The sequence below is a fragment of the Hyperolius riggenbachi genome, chromosome 4 (genome assembly GCF_040937935.1).
Source record: "Hyperolius riggenbachi isolate aHypRig1 chromosome 4, aHypRig1.pri, whole genome shotgun sequence".
Lineage (NCBI taxonomy): Eukaryota > Metazoa > Chordata > Amphibia > Anura > Hyperoliidae > Hyperolius > Hyperolius riggenbachi.
The window spans coordinates 231,635,501-231,652,044 of record NC_090649.1 but is presented as its reverse complement, the minus strand read 5'-3'; the positions used below and the strand labels follow the sequence as shown (position 1 = coordinate 231,652,044).

The window sequence follows — 16,544 nt, the reverse complement described above, 5'->3', positions numbered from 1 at the left end:
TAGGCTACATTTTTTACATCCATTTTCAAATCGGCCATGGAACCTGTGCTTGAGCACACCTTCGGGGATTTGGATGCATTGTATGGAAAACTGCTGCAGGCATCACTTTTTTTACCTGTGAATGTGATTCAGGGCTGGTGCACGCCTAGTGCTTGGCTACTGTAACCCTATGAAGGTGCTCCCACAGAATCATTGTGATTTTTTTTAAATTTCAAAAGTGCTGCATGTAGTATTCTTTTTTTGTAGCATTTTTTTTTTAGAGTGATTCGTCTTGAATGAATGTGCAAAACTGCTCATTCATTCAAACAATGCTCTGATACGCTGGCACATCCCGAAGTCATGTCATGTGATGCCCTGGTGCCATGGGGATGCTGGATTTGGTGATCAAGTGAGTTTCCCTGTTTCTGCCCGCTCGTGACTCTGCAGGGAGGGAGGGGGAAGAGGAATCCGTCTGCCTTTTGGAGGGCCGGAGTAACAGTGCATGCAGGCCAGAAGTAGTTTGCGCAGTGCTGGTCCAGAAACATACTCCATGTTGCATTGATAACTGTGCAGAGCAAGAGCTATTGGTGCTCTTTTTTTTACAATACTATAAATGTATTAGCATTGACATTCCTGTCAGACTGTGGAATGACTCTGCACATAAGAATAAACTAAGCAAGCTGAAATAATGCTTTGTGTTAATCCATCCAACATATACCTGAAAGCGGAATATAACCCTGCATTTCAACTTTGCTCTAAAGTATTATTTACAGCATATTATATGCAAAAAGCATTTTTTTTTACTAGACCAGCATTGGAAGGGTTAAACACAGAGGTTTAAAGTTCCGTGGAGAGATATGCAGAAGTTCAGATTGCTACATTCTATTTAGTTGAATGTATCTATTGATAAATGTTACACACTCTTTGGCTGTCCTCCAAGCTCCTTCTCAGTCAGAGAGAGTGAGTCACATTCAACACTTAGCTACATTTATGTAAACAAAATGTATCTATTTCATCTTCGGATGCATCTGCAGAAATCTCCAGGAACTTTAAAGCCCTGTGTAACTCTTCCAATGCTGGTCTAGTGAAAAAAAAATGCTGGTTGCATATAATATACTGTAAATAATGTTTTAGAGCAAAGTTGAAATGCAGGGTTATATTCCGCTTGAACTGAATCTACAGTGACTCTGTTAGAGATATAAGCAACAAGGGAAGCAATTTTTGCTGGTGCTGTTAGAGCCACATAATAGAGGGCATGAGACATAAGAAACCTGTTTATAATGGGGTGAGTTATGAAGTAGATGAAAAGTGCAACTCTTAATTTGAGTACAGCTATTCCCCTAATAAATATTAGCTTCTTAAAGGGAACATGAAGTGAAAATAAACTTATCAGATAATGATTTGTATGGGTAGTATAGCTAAGAAATAGAACATTGGTAACACAGATATGAGTCTCGTATTGTTTCCAGTACGGAAAAAAGTTAAGAAACTTCAATTGTTATGTATGCAAAGGAGCTTCTCTGAGCTCTCTGACTAATTTAGTCAGAGTTCAATGCTTTTTTCCTGAAGCACTTATCTCAACCTGTCTCTTACTGTTTCTTGTCTGTTTGAGGTTTTTCTGCCAGGAAGTTCAAAGGATCATTAGCGTTAGAGTGTAACTTGTAAATTGCAAATATTAGAGAATGATGCAATGTTGTAGAAAAACATAAAACATATATAACTGAAAATATAAATATGATACTTTTATTTGCCACATAATGTTCTATTAATTATCCGTACAACACATACAATTTATTAAATCATACGTTTTGGGGTTTTTTTCACTTCAGTGTCACTTTAATGCAGATTTTAGCACCATAAGTTGAATTTGGAGGAAAGTGCCTACCACTACCACTAGGTTCTCCCACTTACACTTGTGCAACATTTCCAAAGTACATCCCTCCCTCTCCTGAGAAACCAACAAACACTGGTTTTGTGCTCCAATTGGTTCCAATTCAGTTATGTTTTCCTTCTGAGTTCTCTCACATCTTTTAAGCCCCCAACAAGCAAAAAAAAGTACTCAAAATAAGCTGGTTTAAACGTACTTTAATCTGATGTTAGTGACAGATGAGCATGGCTGTTTTCTATTTACCACAATTTTTGAGAAAATTTCACATATTTGCATGGATGAGAATATTCCTGAAAATATTTGGTCATGAGAAAATACATATTACAATACATGGAAAGATATATGAGCGTGTGAAAATGAGAGTACACACCACAAATAGTGGCGTGCAAAAACACATTTTTGCTAAATGGACTGAAGTCAATGGGCATGAGAAAACACCTATTGAAGAAGTTCTAATTTTTGCAAAAATGTGTATATTGCATTATATTTCACCTCCTTCTTACTACTTTTTCTCTTGCAAGTTGCTGTAAAGGTATTTTGTAGGTAAGATGAAAAAACATCTCCTGAAAGAAAACTCAGGAGAAAAATAGTTGAATTAGGGTCACGGTCTCTCACCTCAACTACCGCAACATCTTCTTATCTTTTATTTCACTAACTACACTTTCACCTTCACAATCCTTCTTGAGTACTGCACCTAGATTTATCTATCCTTATTACTGCTCATTTGCCACAATTCTTTATACTGGCTTTCACTTCAGGATCAAATTCAAGCTACTGTGCTTTCCCCTAAACCAGTCCATTCTCACTTATATTTCTGACTTTAAACAGAAATACAGATGATGCTTTGGGTGCAGTGCAACAACTGGCTGCCGGCATTCAGTTATATCTTACAATAGCAAGTTCTGGTGCTTAAATTAAATACTTGGAAATCAATATGATGTAAGGTGAGTATTGGTATTGGTTAGGGATAGAGGTTAGGGCTAAACACTTTGAGTGAGTTTGAGTTAAGGAATAGGGTTGGGGAAGATTATGCAGAGCAATTAGGGTTAGTAGGTTCTGGTTAGGCACATGAAAGGGCCATTACAGTGGCAGGATAGATTTAGGAATTAGGAAGGGAAACGGTATTGTTTAGGAATAGCCTATCAAGAGAAAGGCATGCCAAAACCATGCTAAAGTACAATCACAAAGATAAGAGAAATATAAAATAAATTTTGTAACATGACCCTGGTCATAGTCTTTCAGTCAGTCTCACCCTCAGCATAAATTAACAAGCTATGCATGAAGTAGTGAAAACATTGTATGTTTGAAAGTCCACTCTTCTCCAGCTTTAATGCCTTTTTGAAAAGTTGTCTATCATTTGAAATTGGAAATGGAATTTAGAAACAAGTGCAGTGTTTGTGAAGTTATCCGGTACTTTTCAAACTGCTAACTCAACCCCACCACTAAAAAATGATTGTGTACTGTAATTGATTTTCATAGAGAGGATTGCCCTTAAAGCTATAGTTGCTATACACAAGGTTATCCAGAAAGTAACAAAAAGTTCATCCCTCACAATCAATCTCTTGCTATCTTCAGCTCAAAACATCTTGCATCCGACCTTTCTCTCTTAGCACTTCCTTAAATGCTAATACATGCCCTAGTAATATCTCACCTTGAATACTATAATACTCTACTCGGTGGACTACCTTCCTATCAATAGACCTGCATCCCTCCAGTCTATACTTGACTCAGCCGCTTGACTCATCCCCTCTCTTCTCACGCTTAATCGTTTCTTTGCCATGCTTTTATATTATGTACTGATACCTGCATTGTCATGAATGCCAAAGTCTGTATACTACTGTCTGTACTCCTGTTTGATTATTCCATTGTACAGCACCAGGGAAAATGATGGCACTATATAAATCATCAATAATAATAATAAACAACAACTGTTTGCTTTTATCTGTCATCTCTTAGGTTAACCTTTTTTCACCCTGCATCACTTGTCACATGACCGTAGATTGCTGGTAACTGTTTGTTCATCAGCATTCACATGAAGCCCCCTTGCCCCATCCTTAAAATCCCTTACTCTGACTCATAGGTGAGGAGAGGGATACTAAAGGGATTGAAAACCTTGTAAAACGATTTGACAAATACTTAAATAAAGATTTTAAAAAAATCTACTGCCGATTTACTTACCTGGGGCTTCCTCAAGCCCCTTGAAACCTCTGTGTCCTTTAGTACCACCATCTACCGCTCTTTTGGGGTCCCCTCCCCGCATGCGTTGTGAGTATTCCGCGCAGGGCAGTAGTTGGCAGCCACTATGGAAGGAACCCCCAGAAGAGTGGCAGATGGCGGAACTGGGGCAAGGGACACAGGAGCTTCTGGGGGCTGGAGAAAGCCCTGGGTAACTAAATCAGATAGATTTTTTAAGCTAATGTATCCTTTAAGCCTAAGATGACAGCTTGACAGCCATGGCATCTGCCATTCACAAAAATAGCACTTTCTACACAAAGGTACACTTTTTGTCTCTCTGCATCACTACTGTTTATCTGCAGAAGTAGGAGGTCAATTGGTCATGGATGGTAATGAAAATCTGTGGTAGTTATATATAATACGTCTATACCATTCTAATAATAAAAGTCTCATCATTTATATCAGTTTGCACTCACTAAATGCTCATCCTGCAAAACTGCATGTCAAAGCTATCAGCAGTTCCAGGAACATCAGCTGATAAAGTAACATAAACATGTTGAACTTTCAAGTAAAAAGTTTTACTTGTCCTCCCCCTGCTATCTCCTAAGTGTCCCCAAAGGTCATTAGTGGGATGGTAAGCTTCTCTGACCAAGAATGAATTTCTGTAGCTTTATCAACTTTAGCTTTGTCTTTTGTGGAATTTCAGTAGCTTTCATTTTAGGAAGTGAGTGGTTTCAAGTATAGTTTTCATCAAAACTAACCTCAGGCAGAATATTTTTTCCATCATATGAACACTTTGTATTGTTAAGGTTTTTGACCGATTTGTCTTGAGCATAATTTTATGTGGGATTTGAACCAGCTGAGATAATTTTTTGAAGAGTTGTGATCTATATTGCTTTATAGAATAGTATGTGTGCTTATTGCTCTTATAAACGCTTGTATTTATTTCGTCAGAGTAGTTTTTAGTTTCCACCAGCTGAGGCAAGACATGATTTCTTTTTTTATTTTTCATTTATTTTAGTTTTGTTTTGGTAAGAGTGGGGAAGCTGTTTATAAGTCCGGTCAAGATTTAGTGCTGTGTTCATACACAGGGATCGGTTTTCTATAATGTATCTCTCCTGGACATGGGAATCTCTGGTACAGGAATTTCAGGAGAACATGGATAGCGTGTTAAAGAAAATGTCTCCTCACCACACAGGAGCATTTGCACAGGTAAGCCAGAGACTGCAATAAACACATATGAAACACCAAATTCTGATGGGCAGTGATTCTTTGGAAATATGGGCTCCAGCCAAACCACTAGAGAAACCCTGAGCTGCTTGGTTTCTTTGTTGTACTGGTCCAAGCCCTATTCCATACAGCCATATCAATCCCTGTCATGTACTGAGGAGGACCAAAAGTCCAAAACATGTCTACATGTGGGGTTGATGTGGCTGTGTAAAATGTAAAGCTATAGGCTTGCTATACACCAGCAGTTCTGACTGCTAGCCTGGCTACAGGGGCATAAGAAGATCATTTGAATATTCAGTAGTGGTGCATTGTGGGTAACCACAGATGTTCATTTAAAGCTGAATTATTGCAAGTTTCCTTTGGTTTTAAGAAAGAAAATCACACTGACCATTTTGGAAAACTCTTCAATTAAAAGCAGTAGGATTACAATGCCTCCTAAAAATCTTTCCACATCCTTGTTTCACATGTTATCACTTTCTTCCGGATCAAAAGCTACTCAAGCTTAAAGCTATAGACCTCACAGACCCCACTAGACAAAGCCAATGATCAGTCTGGTCTTTTGATTGACAAAGCAAGGCTTCATTGAAGCAATGCTGAAACAAAACTACTTCGTTGGTCAGACTGGGTGCTTGCTTTTAGAGACAAAACAATGAGTAATGCATTCACAGATAATATTTTGGTAATCTAAAGAGTATTGGTAGCCTATAAAAATCTGAACATTAGCATTACTGCACATAAAGGTGTTAAGGCTGAAATTGTTTCAGCAGGGGCTCGTGTAGCCAGTCTACTGCTTTTCATCAAAAATGAGCCAAATTATTTTCACTAGTTTTAATACAGTGAAATATGTTCATGTTTTCTTTGTGCGCTGCATATCACCCACTGGCGCACGGAAGGGGTTGTTCCTAGTGTCTAGAACCCTCCCCCGGGCCAGGGGCGTAGCTTGGTGGGGGCATTGTTTTGTTTCTATTAAATCTCCTCTCTCTGCCTGAGATTCTGCCGAGAGTGCAGTGCCAGAGCACGTCATTACGTGCTGCACGCAGCTTACATGTGCAGGGATGAGGTCACAGGAGCCCCGGGAAGTTTGAGTCAGGCCTGGCTGGAATAGATCACGCTGGGGCTTGGAGTGCTGATGATCGGACTGGCACGAGAATACAGGTGCCTGATTGGTGGAGAGCCGACTCCCATGTCTCCCTGAGTGTCTCTCTTTCCTCTTCCGCCCGCCTATACAGATGCTGCCTCTTCTCTCATTGCCGTAGCATGGAGTAGCTGTCACATGCTGCCTAGCGCGGGTGGCTTGAATACAGTGTATGAAGCAGCCAGCCAGAACGGGACAGGGACTCTGCTCACATGCCAGGCATTCCTGTGAGCCCTCTGTTGTGTCCTTTCCTCCTCCTCCGGAGATTCATTCACCTCTCTTCAGCTCAGCTTTCTTCATTAACTCCTTCACTGCTGGTAAGGAGTTAAGATATTTGCACTGACTCACTTTGTGTTTATGGTGGGGGCAGGAGTGTTACTGGGGGGGAAGTTAGGGGATTACTGTTACTTAGAGCATTACTGTTGTTGGGGGGGGGGGGTGGAATCACTGTAGCTGAGAGGGTCTCATGGTCCCTAACATACTGTACTTGTACTTGTGTGATTAAATGCTAAATGCTGGAAGAAGCCTGCGGGGACAGGGGTCAGACAGTCAGGAATGGAATCACAGAATGTATGTATGTCAAACACATACTGTACATACATTCCCTTATGCTTACTGACCCTGTCTCTGATCCTTCAGGCTTAAAGCTTTTAGCATTTTATCACACATTCAGCAAGTCATTATACCAGTATCTGGGGGGGGGGGGGTGGAGGAAGCTCTATACAGTGGCTGGATAGAGTACTGGTTGAGGACTCTGCCTCTAACATAGGAGACCTGGGGGCATATACCTATCTAATCTATACGGGGGCATATACCTATCTAAGCTATACTGGGGCATATACCTATGTAAGATATACTGAAGGCATATACCTATCTAACCTATACTGAGGGCATATACCTATCTAACCTATACTGAGGGCATATACCTATCTAACCTATACTGAGGGCATATACCTATCTAACCTATACTGGGGCCATATTCCTATCTAAGCTATACTGGGGGACATAGACCTATCTAATCTATACTGGGGACATAGACCTATCTAATCTATACTGGGGACATAGACCTATCTAATCTATACTGGGGACATAGACCTATCTAATCTATACTGGGGACATAGACCTATCTAATCTATACTGGGGACATAGACCTATCTAATCTATACTGGGGACATAGACCTATCTAATCTATACTGGGGACATAGACCTATCTAATCTATACTGGGGACATAGACCTATCTAATCTATAGTGGGGACATAGACCTATCTAATCTATACTGGGGACATAGACCTATCTAATGTATACTGGGGACATAGGCCTATCTAATGTATACTGGGGACATATACCTATCTAATCTATACTGGGGCATATACCTATCTAAGCTATACTGGGGGCATATACCTATCTAACCTATACTGGGGCATATACCTATCTAACCTATACTGGGGGCATATACCTATCTAACCTATACTGGGGGACATATACCTATCTAATCTATACTGGGGGGAGTGCAATTTAGCTTAGAAACTGCTCGTATTTGGCTCCACCCACACCATGTTTTGGCCACGCCCACACGCCGCTATCAGGAACCCCCCCCCCCCCTGGAAATCCTGGATTTGCCCCTGTCACCGTACCAAAGTACAACACATAATTTGGCATTAACTGAACTGCACAATTAAATATACTCCAAGCAAAAAAACTTATAAAATATTGGAACAACTAATTAGCATTGTACTGTTGCATTACAACTTTGGAATCTAAATAGTGAAAAAAAAATCAATCAGAAAGTAAAAGTAAAACCCAAGTACTTATCTATTATAAAGGCATAATTCATGGCTAATACACACAGATTTAAAGAAAAATGTAGCACAAATCATATACCGTAGCATGCATTGTAATTTATCCATTGAAAGCAAGATGGTTCTGACCCTATTATTCTTTGTAGCAAGTGCAGTTTAAGATAAAGTGCTCCTGACTTATCGCTCAAACAGATATTGTACATCCATCCATCACCTGACCAAATACTCTCACTCCAAACACATTGAACAATAAAATATATGTCCATCTATCTCACCAGGGCAAAGAGCAATATTGCAAGGCTTGTGCTGAATTTCTGGTCCACCACACAGTCTTCCCCCGTACTGTGGAGGAGTGCAAATCCTCGTCCTTGTTCTTTGGCCTTTTCCACATGTAAAGGAACATAAACTCCAAGGTGACCAGTCATCCCAATTTCCATTTACTGCAACAAGATATTTCAATGTAAGCAGAGAAATGTACATTCTTTTTACATCTATACATAGATATTATAGTTCTTACAAATATTGTGTCTTTGCACAGTCAATACATTGTGTATTAGACAATTAATTTTAAAAACATAGTGTTCAAATTATTTGTCATTTCCTTATTACTATTTATAAATAAATACAGCATTATGAAAAATGAAATGTAGGATATTTCATAATGACTAAGTTTTTTCATTTTGCAGTCAAACACAAATTGATAAAATGAACTGATATAAATCAAGGATGTAAACATGTTTCTGTACAGATTTCAATAGCTCGCCCCTTTTGAATCCATTAGCTATGGCAAATGCAATATATTATATTCAATTTTACTGGTTCCTGCCTCAAAATCAGTACCTTATATGCAGCTACTGAGAATTGATGGTACTTAAATTGTAATTCCACTTTCATTTCAATGTTGGCATAATGTTTATTGTTTTATTAAAATTCTCCTGTGATGCTAAATCTACTGCCCCTGGAAAGGAAAAAATCGGTGACTTAGCAGTTAGAACCTGGCTACCTATACTATGGCAACTGAAACTGGCTACCTATACTGGGGCAGCTGAACACCTGGCTACCTATACTGGGGAAACGGAACCTGGCTACCTATACTGAGGCAATTGAACACCTGGCTACCTATACTGGGGCAACTGAGCCTAGCTACTTATACTGGGGCAAAAGAACCTGGCTACCTATACTGGGGCAACTGAACCTGGCTACCTATACTGCTGCACTGAACACCTGTCTACCTATACTGGGACAACTAAACCTGGCTACCTATACTGGGGCAACTTAACCTGGCTACTTATATCAGAGCAACTGAACCTGGCTACCTATACTGGGGCAACTAAGCACCTGCCTACCTATACTGGGGCAACTGAACCTGGCTACCTATACTGGGGCAACTGTACCTGGCTACTTATACCAGAGCAACTGAACCTGGCTACATATACTGGGGCAACTGTATATGACTACCTATACTGGGGCAATTGTACCTGACTACCTATGCTGGGGAACCTATGCCTAGCTACCTATACTAGGTGCACTTATACTTGGCTAATTTATACTTGGGGGCATCTACACCTAGCTACCTATACTGGGGCAACTGTATGTGGCTACCTATACTGGGGCCTCTATGTCTGGCTGCCTATAGAGGGGAACATTTACTTGGCTAACCTATACTGGAGACACCTATACTTGGCTACCTACATTGGAGCAACTGTGCCTGGCTCCCTATACGGGGGCGCCTATGAATGGCTACCTATATTGGGGGCGCCTATGAACAGTGACCTATATTGGGGGCACCTATACCTGGCTGCCTACCTACCTTTACTGAGGGTGTTTTTTGTTGTCGCATTGCAGCTATAATGTGCAGTTTGGTGCTGTGCGATCATTCCAAATTTGAGTGTGTGTGTGTGGGGGCATCTTCACAATTTTGCCTTAGAGATCGAAAAGTCTACAACCAGCCCAGATATTACTGTTCAGCATGTTTCCTTTGACATATATTCTTGTGCTATTTAAATGTAATAAAGAAATATTGCTTAGCTGCCGATTTAAACCTTCACTAGTATTTCTGAAGCTCTGCAGTGGTAAATACTCTCAAAATATTTTTAAGTAGTGGAATTATGCATACATTGTTTGTTTATTGACAAAAAATATTGCCTAATAAATTATTTTACAAAGAGAATGTAGAATATATAGGCATTATACAACATTGATCAGCTCTGGGATCTTATAGACAGAGTAGGCCTCGAGCCACGTGCATTGAGATTATGGTATTCAGAGACATCTTGCTTAATTGCTATATCTTAATTGCACTCTGTGGGGGTATTGTATCCTTACAGCACATGAGTGGGAGCAAGACTGGGAAATGGATGCAGTTTTTGCTAAAAGAGAAAAACATAACTGCTTTCTTTTAATTAGAATGATGTTATGGCTTTTGAATAGCACAGTGTACATTGTGACTAATTTAATATTCCATCACACTACATTAATATTTAGCCCACTCATAAAAAAGCATAACATTTGTTCTTCTGTCAAACTACTTTAGAAGAATGATATTTACATCCTTTTAAATGGCATGATATTAGCTCTACCTTTAAAAGCTCAGTAAATTCTCTATGATGCCTTTTTGATTTCCTTGTCTACTCCTCTCCCAGTACTTCAAAGATTACACTTTCGGATCTGCATGTGCACACGACTTAAGACAGTGATTTATGTCATAGAGTAGAGACCTTTTTTGTGTGTCAGGCTGATTTCGCAGGAAAAGGTGTCTTTTTACTTCCACCATGGCTGAGGAAAACAGGCCTTTACACATTTGCCTTAATGCTACATTATGAAAATGTGTATTGGATCAAAGACCTTACAGAAATTTCTTTCCAATGTATAAGAACTACTTGGGTATGAAAATGTGGCTTTAATATCTAATACCTACTCCCTACTTTATTTTAAGTAAAAGTAATGAAAGGACTTAATCAAATGCTTTAAAGCACATGCTTTAAATTGCCACCAATGTTTCCCTAGGACATAGAGAGTGTTAATTAACCACTTTGTCCTCCTAGACGTAGAGCTACGTCCAGGAGGCCATGTGCGCTCCCGTGTGCTCCCGTGGCCGATCGCGCACACACACGTGCACGCGCGCTCTCAGCTGCGGATCATCAGCCCAGGAATCAATGAATCGGGCCATGGTGCCTGATCACTGATTCCTCTCCCCCGCAGAAAAAGCAACTGCTTCTCTCGGAAGCCTTGCTTTTTCTAATGCTAACTTATGTAAAAGCAGGGCATCTTCACACAGGGTTTTTTCTCTTTGACTCTTAGGGCTTGATTAACTAAACCGTATCATATCATGGTCGTTTTCCAGCGCATTTTCGCAGTTGCAAGTGCAAATTCGATATCGTGCGCAAATGTGAAAATGCGTGCGAAAATGGCTGTGATATGAGTTATCACAGTTTAGTAAATCAAGCCCTTAATGGTTATTCTATCATTAACTGTTACTAGGATATTAACCTTTATTCAGTCTTAGCATTCTGACCCTAGTTAGCACCATTATGCATTTCTAAGTGATATAGTAAATGGTAAACCATACAATACAAATGTCTTTCTTGCATTTGTCTTTCTGTTTTGAGAGCAGTATAAGTTGTTTTGAAATGACCTGGTCTTGGATTTTTGGCTCATGTCTCATCCAACTCTCCTCCAGCTCCTCTAAGGCAGCTCCACTCTGCCTATCTCTCCATTGGTTACCAGTTACTCAGAGGATCCAGTTTAACCAGTTCAGCCCCACAGTGTCGAAAACCTCATGCATTCGAGCAACCTTCACCTCCCATTCATTTGTCAATAACTTTATCACTACTTATCACAATGAATTGATCTATATCTCGTTTTTTCCGCCACTAATTAGGCTTTCTTTGGGTGGTACATTTTGCTAAGAATTATTTTTTCTAAATCCATTTTAACAGGAAGATTCAGAAAGAAATGAAAAAAAATCATTATTTCTCAGTTTTTGGCCATTATAGTTTGAAATTGATATATGCTACCGTAATTAAAACTCATGTATTTTATTTGCCCATTTGTCCTGGTTATTACATCATTTAAATGATGTCCTTATCACAATTTATGGCGCCGATATTTTATTTAATTTGGGTCCATCACTATTTACAAGCTTATAATTTAAAATACTATAATAATATACTCTTGTGACCTGCATATTTAAAAAGTTCAGACCCTTAGGTAACTATTTATATTTTTTTTATTGTAATTTTTTTAATTTATTTTTTTATTAAAAAATGTATTTGGGTAATTTTTGATGTGGGAGGGAAACAGCTCATTTTAAATGTAAAATAATGTCATTGTTTAATAAAAAAAAAAAATGAATGTGGGTGTAGTTTACTATTTGGCCATAAGATGGCCACAGTCAAAAAAGTCCTGGATGTGAACAATGTTGCATCCAGGAACTAGAAAGAAGATGGGAAAAAATGTTTTGGGCAGAAAGACTGCAGTCTCTGATGAGAGATCGTCGGTTTTTCTGCGGGGGACATAGATTGGTGAATGGGAACTATATTCCAATTCACTGATCGGGGGGCTATCAGCAGGTGGCGGGAGTGCAGGCGATCGCACGCACCGCGCATCAGCAGCAGCAGAGCATGCTCGGCCAGATAGGCTGAATTGGTTAAACTCCTCACGCTATCATAAAAAGCTCTACACAACCTTTCACCTCCATACATTTCCTCATTAATCTCCAGATACCTCCACGCCCAAAACTTTTCCTCCTCCCAGGAGACCCTTTTGTCCTGTAGCTTGCCCTTCTAGTAGCCCCTCTCCTTTGGAAATCTCTCCCACAACCTGTCATGCTCCAAGCCTGGAAATCTTTAATCCTACTCTGAGCATACTCTAAAAACACACCTGTCTCCTTCCCTTTTGTTTCCACCCAAACACTCTCTAGAGTGTAAGCTTGCTAGGGCAGGGACCTCCTATAGTTTCTTATTTTGCTGTAATTTACGATATGATTGTTTACCAAATTTAGTGATATCTCAAACTACACATTAACTATGTATGTATTTCTACTTGTACTTGTATTGCTGGATGTCATGATTGTACAGTGTCTTGAACTTCTCATGTATATTTGTTCCCCAATATTTGTCTCCTACTATGTACAGCACTACAGAAGGTGTTGGCACTATTTAAATAAATAACAATAATTTGGCATAAAGAGTACTGATCTCCAGATCCATATAAAAGGATATTTAGGATATGGTAAAAAATAATCAGCATAAAGAGTTCTGTGCTCCCTTCTTTGTCTGCTATGCTAATGAGCAATAAAGCTAGAACAAAGTCCCTCCTCTAGACTGTCAAATGTAAATAATAATTAACTGATAACATGACTATTCTTGTTTCCATCCAGGCAGGATGGTGGCAAAGTGACTTACAAGTGCGATTCATGGACATTATCTACATGGAGTTTGTAAGTATTCCTCATGTGTGCACGGATTCCTACAAGGAATTCAAATTTATTCCCACATACCAAAAGCATGCTGATATCTCCTATCCCAAAAAAAGGCCCTTAGGGTGGCCCTAGGGACACTAAATTGATAGGTAAAATTGGTTTACTGTCTGAGGAACAGTTAGTGAAATGCATTCATTATTATTACTATTTCACCTTTATATAGTACTGACATCTTCCACACCACTGTACAGAGTATATAGTCTTGTTACTAACTGTCCCTCAGAGGGGCTCACAATCGAATTCCTACCATAGTGATATGTCCTTCATAGTCTAGGGCCAATTTTGGGTGTAGCAAATTGACTTATTAGTATGTTTTTGTAAAGTGGCAGGAAACCAGAGTGCTTGAAAGGAAACCCATGCAGATACAGGGAGAACATACAAGCTCCTCCACCCCTGGCTGGGGTTCAAACCGGGGGCCCAGTGCTGCTATACACTATTCCAATGTGCTGCCCTTATGTTAACTGTAAAGCATTGTGGGGAAACTGTAAGTGCTATATAAATGCATGTTAATAACAATAATGGTTGCAGTTATGGTGCCCATACACGGTACCATTTTTTTCTTTCAATCTTACCATTTCTGTGTAGTATAGGGGTATATTAAGTGAATATACTGAAATGATAACTTTGTCAGTTCCCTTATATTACCTAGAAATGGTAATATTGGATGAAAAAAAAATGGTACCATGTATGGGTACCATTAGACTGACTATGTTGTGCAATGCAGCTGAGACTGAACAGCTCACAGTACATTATTTCCTCTTCCAATGCATTGGCGTAAACTTTCATTAAGCTGATATAAAGAAAAGATCAGATACTAGCTACAGCTATGAAAACATATTTGCCTTCTTCCTGGTTTTCATTTTTTTTCGGGGGGGGGGGGGGGGGGGGGCTTTTGTGCATGTTTGTCACACTTATATGTTTCAGATCGACAAACACATTTAAATATTAGAAAATGATAATGCAAATAAACACAAAATGCAACTTTTAAGCAGTTATTTTATTTATTAAGGTAAACTAACTATCCAAGCCTGCATGGCACTAGCTGAAAAAGTCATTGTCCCCTTGTTAAATCATTAAGTAACTGTGTTCAATTTCACTAGCCATATTCAGGTCTGATTACTGCCAGACCTGTTGAATCAAGAGATCACCTAAACAGAACCTGTCAGGCAAAGGGAAGCAGTAATTGTGAGGACAAAATGACCCCCATAAAGCAGACTTGTTTACAATAATAATTGCACATTCTTTGTTGAAAAAGTAAACACATATAAAATCAATTAAAAATTACCTAATAGGTGACATGGCATAGTGAAACCAAATATATAATTATGACAACGAGTACAATCCAATTATAGTATTGACTCCCTACAAACAACCAAATTGATAAACAATATCCATATAATATGAATAGTAAATTGCATCACCATGTAAATAAAGAGCAACAGTGCTAACCCTATTGAAAATCATTAAATAACATCGGTGATAATGCTAGTAATTAAGTGCCAAATGCAAAACAGTCAAATTAACATGATAATTCAAATGTAAATATTAAATCATGTCAGTACACAGTGAAAAGGAGGCAGCAGCAGTTGTGCCAAGAAAGAAGAGACACCACTTACCATGCCTCCATAACAACAGAGAGGGCTTGGTGGCATGGTGTTCCAGACATTCTTTTCCTCCTCTTGCACATAACCACTTTTCCCCACTGGGGGTCCCTTCTTTCTTGGCATCACGTCTGCTGACTCAATTTTTCATTGTTTACTGACAATATTGACTTTTTACATTGGAATTATCATGTTAATTTGACTAGTTTGCATATAGCACTTTATTACTAGGATTATCACCGATGTTATCTGATGATTTTCAACAGGATTAGCACTGCTGCACTTTATTGATCTGGTGGTGCAATTTACTATTAATGCATGCATATTGTCTTGCAGTTTGGCTGTTTGAAGGGAGTCATTACTACAATTGACTTTTACGTGTTGTCATATTATTATATTTGGTTTCACCATGCCCTGTCACCTGTCATGATTTTTTTTATTGGTTTATATGTGTCTACTTTTTCAAAAAAGCAATTTGCAATTGTTATTATTAACTAGTCTGGTGCTGCTTTGTGGAGGTCCTTTTGTCCTTAAAATTGCTGTAGCATTTCCCCAAGCACATTCTGCATGGTATCACTTGTAGTATATTTAATTACTTATTGTATGGTGCTTTTCCAATCTTTCAATTAGACAAATTGAAGTAGGCTAAAAGTTCCCAAAAAGGAAGACATGGACTATCACTCATGAAAGTGTTGTCGGTAACAAAAGTTCGTGCGAGAAAACACCGCTGTCTGCATTTTACACTTCTGGGTGGTCATTCATAAAAATGTTGCCTGTTGCGGTACAAGTGAGGAGTTTTTCTGGAACAGGCTGTCGGTAGGTTGGCGGTAGGCATGCGGAAACAGGAGAAGCTGGCCGAGTCCCTCCATGCGGTGTTCTCTCTGCTGCTGCTTGGGAGGTCTGTCCCATTCACTTACATGTATTCCGCATGCTTATCATCTACATCCAGGGGAGCAGTAATCCCCGTCCGCATACTGCTGTTACATTTCCGCATAGAATCACCGCACAATGCGATAATTTATCGCTCTGCTCGGGAAAGTCAGCATCGCATGCGGAAACAGCCTTTATGAATACACATTTTGCTCAGTGGTCAGTAAAGTCGGCTGTTTTTGGCATTTCCGCATGCGGGAACGCTTTATGAATGATAGCCATTGTGTTGTGATATAAATAAATGCAAGAAGAGATGAGAATGAGCAATACTAGCACAACTCAAGTACTGTGGGTCATCTCTAATAGCGTAACCTGCAGTACACT

The 16,544-nt window shown here is 39.3% G+C and overlaps 1 protein-coding gene across 5 annotated transcripts in view; it reads right to left on the bottom strand.

Moving 5' to 3' along the window:
• The window catches only part of ADGRB3 (adhesion G protein-coupled receptor B3), a 1,235,185-nt gene that overhangs the window by 816,004 nt on the left and 402,637 nt on the right, over positions 1 to 16,544 (bottom strand). For all 5 annotated transcript variants that reach the window (XM_068281444.1, XM_068281441.1, XM_068281445.1 and 2 more), the window contains one exon: positions 8,483 to 8,647. In XM_068281444.1, coding sequence (XP_068137545.1) covers positions 8,483 to 8,647 — 165 coding nt within the window. The remainder of the gene's footprint in view (positions 1 to 8,482; positions 8,648 to 16,544) is intronic.